Source organism: Elgaria multicarinata, chromosome 11 (assembly GCF_023053635.1).
Source record: "Elgaria multicarinata webbii isolate HBS135686 ecotype San Diego chromosome 11, rElgMul1.1.pri, whole genome shotgun sequence".
Taxonomy (NCBI): domain Eukaryota; kingdom Metazoa; phylum Chordata; class Lepidosauria; order Squamata; family Anguidae; genus Elgaria; species Elgaria multicarinata.
The window spans coordinates 19,861,455-19,874,147 of record NC_086181.1 but is presented as its reverse complement, the minus strand read 5'-3'; the positions used below and the strand labels follow the sequence as shown (position 1 = coordinate 19,874,147).

Sequence of the window (12,693 nt, the reverse complement as noted above, 5' to 3'; positions counted from 1 at the left end):
CTTGATCATTACTTCCTTCATTAAGCTGCCAACAGAGTTTTGTTCTGTCCGATCTGTGGACACTGTCCATGAGCGATCTTGCGTTTCCATGTTAGAACCATCTTGGGTTACATTTAGTCCCAAGATCCGGTGGACGTCATAGTGATCTTCAAGGGCTACAGTGTACATATGAAGTGCAGAAATGTTGAACTTCTTCTCTGCGAGTCTAGCATTCAGTCTTGTCCACACTTCATTGTTTTTCCCTGAAATTTTACCATTGCTCAGCACTATTGCACTCCTTTCTTCAGCAAGGAGAGGCATCACTACAGAAATGGGGAAGGTGTGTGGTCTTGGCATTATTTCAATAACTGTATAAAAGAAAAATAGTATTATGGATGAAATGTTGAGACAAATCCTATTTTCCAGTACATGCAACACCCACCCGTTGTATATCCCCTTACAGCAGTAGTGAGTTGAAATATAGAGAGACAAAGAGATACAGTATATTTTTTCCTGGTAACACAGTGTGGTGGTGGTCGTGGTGATGGTAGGAGTGACTCCCATAGGGGGATACATGGAGGTGGAGGTGGCCCATGGACTTCCTGAAGTTGCCCTCCCCTAACTTACAGCTGGATGTGGAGAACTGTATGGATTACTGCTCTAAAACAACAACTCCTCAAGTACTGTTGTAAACTAGGAATGTATCGCAGGAGGGAGAGAAAATGGGAGTGCAACCTGTGAAGCAGATCTAGTATGGCATAAAATCTTAAGTAACACAGAGATTTTTTGCACAAGGTATTTTTGTACACTCATCATTCAACTTTGGCATTGCTTTCGGATGGATCTGACAATGAAGGGTATGTCATTTCTGGGCTTCCTGGGGTGGCACAAAACTCAGGGTTTGTGGCACAAAATGGCACAAAACTAGCACAAAACTTTGGCACTGGTTTGGCGGTTCTATGACAAAGTTGATTTTTTGGTGTGTTAACTATGAAACCGCACTGTATTAATACACAGCTGTGGGTGGCGGCACAAAACTTGGGGTTTGCGGCACAAAATGGCACAAAACTAGCACAAAACTTTGGCATATGTTTGAAAAAGATTCTAGGTTGGGGGGTTCCTAGTTAACAGAGCCCACCATATTTCAGGTGAACACAAAATTATGGCAGGGCAGGGCAGGGACCCAGATTTCCCAACAAATTATTTTCAGGTCACCACTCCACACACCCCTCCTGATGTGGAGTCTAGTGTTAGGTGTCTGTGAGGTGCAACCATCTGCTGAAGGCAAGTTGTGCTAGGCCACTGCCATGTCACCATTACTGGGGGCATTGGTATTCCCAAATGTGAGGTATCAGCCAATGTTCACATACCTGCTCAGGACCCCTTTGGCTTGAGATGTTATGTCCCCCAGGTTGCATTCCTTATTTCATTTTGCTTAAGACCAACTAATGGGGTAATGACTCATCATTATGAATTGCCACCACATTTGCACAATCCTGCCCTGTAAAAGTATTAGAATGTGTCTGTACTTAGTATTAGGGGTGTGCACGGACCCCCCGCTCCGCTTCACTTGCAGATCCGCCATTTTTCGGATCGGGCCGCTCCGCCCCGCCCCCGCTCCGCCCACTTCCGCTCCGCTCCGCTCGGATCTCCGGATCCGGATCTCCGTTTTTGCCCCCCATAGGGTTGCATTGAAAGCTAAAAAAGTATACAACTTTTTTTCTGTTCAAGTTAGAAACCTCATGTTTGGCACCATGACACCTCATGGGGGTATACACACGCACGCCAAGTTTCAAAGCAATCCCATCATCCCCTGATTTTTGGGGAATTTTTGAAAATCGGGCACCCCATTCAGACCCCTTGGGATAGCTCCGTCAATTTGCATGTTAGAAACCTCAAACTCGGCACCATGAAAGCTTATCCATGTGTCCACATGGACGCCCAGACTCAAAGCAATCCCATCATCCCCTGATTTTTGGCACGGCTCTAACCTCTAACGCACCACCCATAACCCTAATTCACACCCCTTTCGATAGCTCCGTCAATTTGCACGTTAGAAACCTCAAACTTGGCACCATGATAGCTTATCCACGTGTCCACATGCACGCCAAGTTTCAAGCAAATCCCATCATCCCCTGATTTTTGGGGATTTTTTGAAAATCGGGCACCTCATTCACACCCCTTGGGATAGCTCCGTCAATTTGCATGTTAGAAACCTCAAACTCAGCACCATGAAAGCTTCTCCATGTGTCCACATGGACGCCCAGACTCAAGGCAATCCCATCATCCCCTGATTTTTGGCGCGGCTTAACTCACCCCAAATTATCCCATTCTACAACTACGTCAATTTGCATGTTAGAAACTTCAAACTCGGCACCATGATAGCTTATCCACGTGTCCACATGGACACCAAGTTTCAAGGCAATCCCATTATCCCCTGATTTTTGGGGAATTTATGAAAATCGGGCACCCCATTCACACCCCTTGGGATAGCTCCATCAATTTGCATGTTAGAAACCTCAAACTCGGCACCATGAGAGCTTATCCATGTGTCCACATGGACGCCCAGACTCAAGGCAATCCCATCATCCCCTGATTTTTGGCACGGCTTAAACTTTTTAACTCACCCCAAATCAAGTCCCATTCTACAACTACATCAATTTGCAAGTCAGAAACCTATCCTTTGGTCCCATGACAGCTTACCCATGTGTCCCCATGGACACCAAGTTTCAAGGCAATCCCATCATCCCCTGATGTTAGGGGAACTTTTGAAAATCGGGCACTCCAGTATGTCAGGGATTTAAAGTTGCAATGCAGACAGCTCAATGGGGCCAGTTCCAAGGAAATCCCAACATGCCACGAGATAACCCTAAATCTTCTGGCACATTTGAAAAAGGGATTATTGAACTTGATAAAGTCTAAGTGAGCGCAGGAAGGACTTCTCCCCTGAGTCAAAGCAAGACACATACACCATCCCTGCAAGGCGGGAAGGGGAGAAGGGAGGGAAGGAAGGCAGGCAGGCAGGCAGGCAGGCAGGGGACAAGAAGTGTGTATGCTGTATAAAAAGAATAAAATATTATACTACTAAGAATATACTAATATATATACTACTAAGAATATCTAATAATATGTTTAAGAATATTACTAATAAATGTAGGGAAATGGGACAAGAAGTGTGTATGCTGTATAAAAAGTATAAAATATTATACTACTAAGAATATACTAATATATATACTACTAAGAATATCTAATAATATGTTTAAGAATATTACTAATAAATGTAGGGAAAAGGGACAAGAAGTGTGTGTATGCTTTCCCCAAAATGCTCAATCTGTGGCTGCCTGTTGCACTTCACAAAAGCAGCCCACTCAGTCCAAGTTACACAGAGAAGAAAAAGAGAATAATTTTTTTTTGGTATTTTTTGGTATTTTTTGGTATTTTTTGGTATTTTTTGGTATATAGAAGATAGAAGGAAACACAATCAGGATTTAAGAGAGGGGAGGGGGGGAAAGAACCAACCAAACACTACTACTAATATGTATAAGAAGAATAAAATATGAATACTACTAATAATATGTATGAGATACTAATATACTACTAAGACTATGTAAAAGAATATAATAAAATATGTTTAAGAATATTACTAATAAATGTAGGGAAATGGGACAAGAAGTGTGTGTATGCTTTCAAAAGAAAGCTTTCACAAAAGCAGAACAGTCAAGGGGGGGGCAACCAACCCAACCCACCAAACACACACTCCAAAATTTAAAAATAAAGTTTATATTAAATCAAAGTAAGGGAAAAACACAGGGCAAACTAAGCTATAAGTCAGAAAGAAGCAAACAAACACACACACACGCGCCAAACTAAATCTATCCTAATCTATCTCCAAAGTCCAAAGCAGGAGCACTAACTAACTAAGTGTTCCCTCCACGAACGCCAACCCACAAAGAGACACAAAACAGAAAGTTCTCAGGGTGGGTCTGCCTTAGTCCCCCCTCCAACGCTGGGATTGGAGGATGATGCTTTCTGAGGAGATCAATTCTCATCAGGATTGGGAGTTGAATGTGCCTGTCATCGCTTCCAAAAAAAAACAAAAAACCCCAAACCCCGATTTTTAAAAAAATATTGCACAAGAACCACAGGACGCAGAAAGTTGAGAGTAGTCTCAAAATGACCCCCATCCATGACTCTCTGTGCACAAGAATTTTCAGAACGATAGCTTAAACCCCCCCCCCCAGTTATCCCCGATTCTTTCCCTCAATGCAATCCTATGGGCGAAAAGCCGAAAACGCCGTTTGAGCCGCGCGGTTGACCCGATTTTCACAAAAATATAGCACGCGACCTGCACAACGCAGAGAGGTGAGAGTGGTCTCAAAATGACCCCCATCCACGACTCTCTGAGCACAAGAATTTCCAGAACGATAGCTTCAAAAACAACCTAGTTATGCGCGATTATTTGCCGCAATGCAATCCTATGGCGAAATGTTTTCAAGATGGCGACCGGAGCGCTCCGCCTGAACTAGGAGCTCCGAAAAATGGCCGCTTCTCTTCGCCTTGCTTCTAGGGGTCCGCAGTCCGCTCCTACTCCGCCTCTGGGTAAGGCAGAGCAGGCCAATCCGCTACTGCTTCTACGCTCCTAATCGGAGCGGATCACACCCCTACTTAGTATGACATATGGAGCCTTCACCCACTCCTCATTCTGTCAAGGTGGACTTAACTAAACATCATTGCTGGCAATTGAAAGTTGGCCTTGTAACAGAGGGGCAGCCTCTTTGCCACTGTGTTTGGCTTTGAACTGAACTGAGTGCAACCTGTTAATTGAATGCATGCCATATAATTTTGTGCATACCCAGTCATCCTTGGAAAGTTATAGGAGCTCCTGTCTCTCCAATCAACAAAGATGCACACGAGTTGGCTGGCCAACATACAGTAGTACGGCAGGCAGTGCACAAGCCAACAGTCCATAGTAGAAGGAAAAGCCTGAGAGTTACAGGCCCGTGCAGTTTTACAGGAGACTTGCAAGCATCGGCCTGAGATGGCAAGTAAGTGGTCTAGCTGGATTCCCACAGCGAACTGCGAAGATGGCATTTACCCACTTCGGTGGTGGTCCCAAACTGCGAGAAGATCCTGCTGATCTCTAGCCGCACTGAGATCTTAATGATATAGGGCAGGATACAAATGTTTTAAATAAATAAATAAATAAATAGTCAGTACAGGAGAGAGAGCATGAATTACTGGAGCAAGCGTGTACTCGTAATAAGGCGAGTATTTTGGTAACTATTGGAGCAGTGGCCCAAAATTGTGATGTAGTCATGCTTGATTTTAAGAAAAGAATGCACCACTTGGGGGTGCCCTGGAAAACAAGGCCATCATACTACAAGTGATCACTGATTTCCAGATTATTCGGTAGTATCGGCCTGTGGTAATAATAATTTGGTTTTACATATTACCTAGGTTCTATTGAGATTTTGAGGGATATAACTAAGCACAGAGTCTTTTCTCCCAGAGAGAGCTATACAGGCAGGACAGGGATTCATTTATCTGACATAGGGAATGATTTGCTTTGAGTGATCTGCAGAGGGGTCTGAGAAAAGTAAGCGTGGCTAGATGGGGTGAGGGTGTGACTAAGCAAGTGGCTTGATGCACCCCATGGTAAGGGCATCCTGAGAGAGGTTCTGGGGTGGTGAGCATTCACAGGCACTCTTCTGTTAATGGGTAATACCTGAGACTCCCATCTTTGAGCCCCATGGCCTGACTGGCAAGATAAGGGTTAACTTTGAGGCCAACCCTCCTCACTCACTCAGAGCCATGCGGCCTGTGCTGGAGTGACACCAGAAAGTCTCCCTACCCCAAAAGGGGTAAGCCCATGGGGTGGCGAAGTGCCAAGCGCCAACTCATGGGTGGTGAATGGTTTGCCCAATTGAGTAACAGGCCTGCTAAGTGGCCTGATTGAAGATGCCCTCCTTGGCTAGGATCTCCCCTTTGCAGATCACTTAATAAATGTGGCCCAGTTTAAACCCAATACTATGTGTCATCTCGTTATTTCTTGCCTCCACTTACCGCAATTGAAGTGCGCGCTCTCTCTCTCTCATGGTAAATAAGGCATTTTGCTTTATTCAATATGGTTAAAGCAGTGGTTTAAGGTGTCTTCTGAACACAGACAGGCTTTCTGGCTTAACCACTATGGTTCAAGGTGTCTTCTGAATGGGGCCCATGTGAGCTGTAACAAAACATGTGATGGGAATGATTAAATTAATATTACATGTCAGCATTATGAGTTAGGCAAAGTCACAATCTAAATCACATAAACTTAGCATTTGACAACATCCATACTGAGAAGAAGACATGAAGTAGCCCTTTTCAACTCTAAAAGAAACATCACATTCTTCATTTGTTGCAATGTTGAAGGAAGAGTCATATTATGCATTGTTTCAGTTTCAAGTGCTGAGCTTTACTTTGAAATCAGAGCTGCCCAAATCCAGAGGCAAATGTGTTAGCCTTACGTCATGGTCTACCCATTTTTCTAAGTCAAGTTCAATCTTTCTTCTAAGGCAACTATTAGGTATAGCTTGTACCATCTATGTTTGGTTCCTGGAACAGGGAGTTAAGATCAGTGGTCCAGGATGCATTTTGTACCACACATCCAAAATATTCATGGAACATGGTGAAACCTTTCTTTTGGTTTATGACTGGTTAGAGGTTTTGGAAGTGAGGATATTATTATTATTTTTAAAAAATGCTATGTAGCCAAGGGATATAAATATTAGATAACTTCCTTTAAGCTTCTTTTAAGCTTTTACACCTGACCTACATGAGTCAAGAAGACCATCCAAGAAGGGTCATTTCTCCTGGCCAGGGTGATTCTCCTTCCAGAAGAGCTGATTAACTGTAATCGGTATTGTAAGTACTGTTCATAGATTGATTTTGTAAACAAATTGGAAAGCATGCTGGTGCACATTGTGGCTTTCTCTGCTTGATCCAACAACTTCACATCCAAACTCCAGAACGATAGAGTTACCAATCTATTTCTGTTTTACCAAGATGGGCATACGTTTCAAAAGTTAAATATCATGTGAGCTTTACACCATAGTGATGCGGAACCAATATCATGGAACTGCTCCTGTCTGCAGAATTTGGAGGGGGAGATTTCTCAATCTGTCCTGCAGCCTCCTGCACACCCTCATGGAGGGCTGCAGGGGGGCGGGGTGAGAGAAGGAGAAATACCCATTGTGCTCCCAGTCTCCTGATAGCTTTTCATTGGATATAAGGCAACATCTCATTTAAAACTCTGTGACAATACTACTATAGCTTAAATTACTTTCTCCAATATGACTTTCATTGAGTTAATCTCTATAAAAGCTTTCCTACACAAGGTCGTTAATTGGCTGTTAATCCACTATACCTACTTTTGGTTTCATCACAGAATTGACATCAGACCACTACACAAACAGCATTTCCTTCCCTGCTTTTCAACTATATAACATGCAGGTGGCACTGTGATATAGTGAACTGGTGCAAATACACAAGTGAAAAAAGCCGTTTCTTTCATTTTCATGATTAAATGGCAAATTTTCCTTGCTCTAAAATATCTTGCCCAAAGTGCTAGTTAGACACAGAAGCAAAACTGGAGGGTGCCATGATTCCAAGCCCCCCTGCCATTATAAGACAATAAAGATGTCTGCTGTGTGATCCACAAAGCTTTGTTCGAATAAAGTTTTGTGGATTACATCAAAGACGTCTTTATTGTCTCGTACTGGCAGGGGGACCTGGAATCCTGACAAAGGATCACAACATTGTCTAAAGAACACATAAATGCCTCATGTAGACAAGCCTTATGAGAGACAAAGCCTGCAATACACATTTATCAGGGAGTAAGTTCCAGCTCACTCAAATATTCCCAAAATATCTTGACTAGTGCTAGCATTACTATTACTGGAGAACCAAGAACTATAGTCAAAATTAGGCTTCACTTACTCTCAGTGCTGCATTAGCAGAATGGCCTTTCTCACCAAACCAACTAGTATCCATTGTTAATTTATTCTAAAGGAAGTGTCCCCTTTCCATATTTGACTAAAGCACATACAAACCGTGCTCCAACTTTACTAATAGGATCTATGATTTAAGCAAGCATCTACAACAGTGGTTCTCAACCTTCCTAATACCGCGACCCTTTAATACAGTTCCTCATGTTGTGGTGAACCCCAACCATAAAATTATTTTCGTTGCTACTTCATAACTGTAATTTTGCTACTGTTATGAATCGTAATGTAAATATCTGATATGCAGGATGTATTTTCATTGTTACAAATTGAACATAATTAAAGCATAATGATTAATCACAAAAACAATATGTAATTATATATTGTGAAATATTTATTTCTAATTACAAATAAATGACCATCGGAAATATGTGTTTTCCGATGGTCTTAGGCGACCCCTGTGAAAGGGTCATTCGACCCCCAAAGGGGTCACAACCCACAGGTTGAGAACCGCTGATCTACAACATCCCACCAAAATGCAGCAGGAATACCAAGGGGAAGTAGAAATATGGAAAACACCATTGGTTTTACTCACTGTAGTATAAATATAGAGAAACAACTTTCAATTGTGTTCACCTAAGGAACCATCATATTTTGGGGTCTACTCTTCTCAAGCATCATGCAAAGGAGTATCCAGCTGAATACAGAAAATCGGGTAGCTGGATGCAGAATACGGCATGTGGGAGTGAAGTTTTTGCTTCCAGACTGTTTCATTCATGCTTCTTTTGTTTTTCTTTTACTGCAATTTGCATTATTGGGTTTATGGTTGTCCAGTTTATGAATCCATATTTTTAAGGTAAATACTTAGGATACATTCACTATGCTCCATCAAGAGGTCATTCTCTAGATTTATAACGCATCAGAGGATTTCTTGATTGTTCTGTTTTGTTTGTTTGTTGAACTGTGAGCCAGCATGTTGTCTCAAACCAGGACAATTTCTACAGGGTGGCTTGTTAACCACTCAGTGTGAGTTATTTTTCTCTAAGAAGCCACCTTGATGACAAGGAAATCTGAAAATGCTCCCGTTGAAGCCCCTCAATTTGATGTGAATAAATTGCTCAAACACACTCCTGACACTTTCCCTCTAGCCCCCACCTTCGTGCCTCTAAAAACAGAGAGGCACAGAAAGCCTCAAGGCTGTCTTGATCTCCTGGCTCCTTATCTGCCATGGCCACGTGTTACTTTTCCACAAACACGTCTGCTTGTGTTTAGGAACCAGGCTAAGCAACATAGACTAAGGCCTTTGGTAGACCAGGGGTTATCCTGGACTGATACGCGACTCGCGTGTAAATGATAGCAAGATTCATAACGTGAGGTCTCCCCTCCTCTCCCCCAGATTTACACTTAGGTCTAGCAAAGGCCTTAGAGGTGCATTGTGTCTATTTACCATCAAAAGCCTTCTGACTAGGCATTTCTGAAGGGTCAAGCATACTCTGGAATTCCTATTTCTCTTTGAGGTGCTTATCAAAGAACAGAATGCAACATTTTGTACTGGTCATAGGCTGCCAAAATATGGCATTGTTTATGTAAGAATGGGTTTCTGTTTATAGAACATGTATGGGACTTGTGATCAGTCATGGGAGGGAGGGAAAAGTATGACTTCATCAGAGCAACTTTGATGAGTATAAATGTATGCTGATGTGGATGATGGACAGAGTTTTTCGCCATCGGTTTGTACGGGGTAAGGGCTTTCTCCTATGCACATAGTTAAATAAAGAGTCTCTGTGTCTGGACTGATTGTAAAGTCATTCCTTCCCTATCAGGTTAGGGGAATTTCCCTAACATTGAGAACCCCTAATTTGTTGAGTTGTTGAGGATGGTTAACAAGGCACAATGAATGGGTAACAGTTGCCATGCAGAAAATGCCCTTGGTTCAGACAACACACCAACCCATGGTTCAACAAACATCCCACGGTTCAACAACAACCCACACCCAACCACTGAGAGTGGGTTAGTGTGTTGTGTAAACAGCCCCACTGGCCAAGAACCTTTACTTTCATCTGCACTTTTATGATGGATTCATGTTGTCCACTGTGATCAGCTGGTTTGGTCTCTATTGCTTTTATTGTACATGATTTCTGTGTTATGGCTGTAAGTCATTCTGTAAGCCATGGCTGGAGAGTGGCTACCATACATTTTAAATGAAATAAGTGATAACTATGACTTGATAGGAATCCATTATGCTCTTCTTTCTATTTCACAGGGTGAAGTGAAGAAATAAAACCTCCCAGTTGAAATATGTGGGCAGAGGTTGTGTTTCTATACTTCACAGCCCTACACTTTGGGGCTTGTCTCCCAAGTGATTCTATCCTAATCACTCTTGTGAAACCTGAGTGTAAGTATGAAAAATAGGGAAACAGCATTGCCAAGTCTACTGTAAACTCGGTAGATTGAATGTAATATTTGTTAATCTTCTATTTGGCTGAAAATTACCATCAAAGGAGACAAATCTACTGATACTTTGTTTTTGTTTTTACATTAACATAATATACAATGAGGGAGAAAACCTTAAAAAAATTAGATGACACCTTTATTGCAGAGGGGGCATTATTCAGCAGTAGAAGCATTATTTATTTTGGGCACAATCCTATCTGATCCACCTCCGTACTCAGAAGCCCCCAAACTCAGAGACTTGTGAGGATCAAATGAAGCTGAATCCTGATAAGACGGAAGCTCTGTGGATTGGTGGTTCCCGAGTCCGGGAATTGGGTAAGCAGCCTGTTCTGGATGAGGTGGCTCTCCCTCTGAAGGAGCAGGTATGTAGCTTGGGAGTACTCCTAGATCCATCATTGTCACTGGAGGCCCAGGTGGACTCTGTGGCTCGGAGTACTTGGGGTCAGCTTCGGCTCATCCGCCAGCTACAGCCTTTCCTGGAGAGGGACAACCTAGCCACAGTAGTGCATGCACTGGTAACTTCCCGATTTGACTACTGCAATTCACTCTACATGGGGCTGCCCTTGAAGACAACACAGAAGAAGCTCGTGCAAAATGCAGCAGCTAGACTGCTGGCAGGTACATCTTATAGACCCCACATTACACCGGTCTTAAAGGAACTGCACTGGCTGCCTATACGCTTCCGGTCGGAATTCAAGGTGCTGGTAATGACGTTTAAAGCCCTAAACGGCTTGGGACCTCGATACTTGAGAGAGCGCCTCTCCTTATATATGCCTGCCTGAGACCTTAGATCTGTTGGAGGAGCCCTTCTCCGCATCCCACCAATGCAACATATATGTTATGATGGGACAAGGGAGAGAGCTTTCTCTGTGGTGGCACCCCGACTGTGGAATGCCCTCCCCTTGGAGGCCCGATTGGCGCCAACATTGATTTCATTTCGACGCCAAGTAAAAACATGGCTTTTTAACAAAGCCTTTGATGGTTAAATTCACTGGCACATTGTTTAAACTTTTTTAACTGCATCTATTGCTTTTAAATTATATATTGTTTTAACTTGGATCATGGTTTAATTTGTTTTAACTGTGTATATTTATTGTTTTATACTGTATGTTTTTATCTGTACGCCGCCCTGAGATCTTAGTGATATAGGGTGGGATATAAATATTTTAAATAAATAAATAATAAATAAATGTAAAGTGGGAGGCAAGTTGTGCTGCTTGCTCTGCATTTAAGCTAGACAGGTTTTTTTGCCAGACTAATGGAGGCTTTGGGGAGGGGGGTAGGAAGGCTAGGATGGCAGAAAAAAACCCAATTGATTTCAATAAAGCTCACTCCCAGATAAATGAATATAGGATTGTAGCTTCTTCACATCTGTTCCCGTTACTCTAGCAAGTGCAAGCCCCTTCTGTCAAGGACAACTATGCACTCACGGAACCTGGCCTTCTGGATCATGCAACCAGCAGGTGCTCTCCAGAAAGATGGTTTCAGAGGCTCCAGACACACTGAAACAAGTCAAGCCACGCTACGCTATGCTGGGACAGAACAATTCTGGACAATTCAGAACAATTCAATTGTCTTGACAAGACAATACTTTGCAATCGACCAGACATAAGTCATAAACAAAAAAGAAAAAAAACACAGCTATCTCATTGACATAGCAATACCTAATGACAAAAATGTTGCAGGAAAAAAGACGAAAAGACAGAAAAATATACACCACTGGCTATGGAAATTAGAGAACTGTGGCAGCAAGAAAAAGTTACAATTATTCTGGTACTCACATCAATATTTTTTTACAAAAAAACTTCAGAAATGTTTTGATAGAAATTCAGTATTTAAAGGAGATAGGAAAATGACATATGCAGCATTAACAATATTAAAAAAATAAAGCAACCAGCAGTTTATTTTTAAAGGCCTGGGAGACTAAAAAGGTCTTTGCCTGGCACTACAAGCAAAGCTCTGCAACTTCAAGGGTTTAGCCTTGGGGCATGGAGAGAAAGCACAAATGGTGGTACAGAACATAATGTTATGTTAACTAGGGCCTCATCTACACCGAGCAGGATATTCCACTATGAAAGCGGCATGAAAGTGGTATATAAAAGGCAGGAGCCACACCACTGCTTTACAGCAGTATTAAAGTGCACTGGCTATCCCATATACCGCTTTCATACCACTATATCCTACTTGGTGTGGCTCCTGCCTTTTATATACTGCTTTCATACCGCTTCCATAGTGCAATATCCCGCTTGGTGTAGATGAGGCCATGGCTTCATGAAAA

General features: G+C 42.5%; 1 protein-coding gene across 1 annotated transcript in view; it reads left to right on the top strand.

Annotated features, from left to right (window-relative positions):
* Positions 1–5,017: 5,017 nt before the first annotated feature.
* LOC134406710 (semaphorin-6A-like) overlaps positions 5,018–12,693 on the top strand; it is a 43,193-nt gene continuing 35,517 nt past the window's right edge. Inside the window, exon 1 of the mRNA XM_063138239.1 lies at positions 5,018–5,024. Coding sequence (XP_062994309.1) covers positions 5,018–5,024 — 7 coding nt within the window. The remainder of the gene's footprint in view (positions 5,025–12,693) is intronic.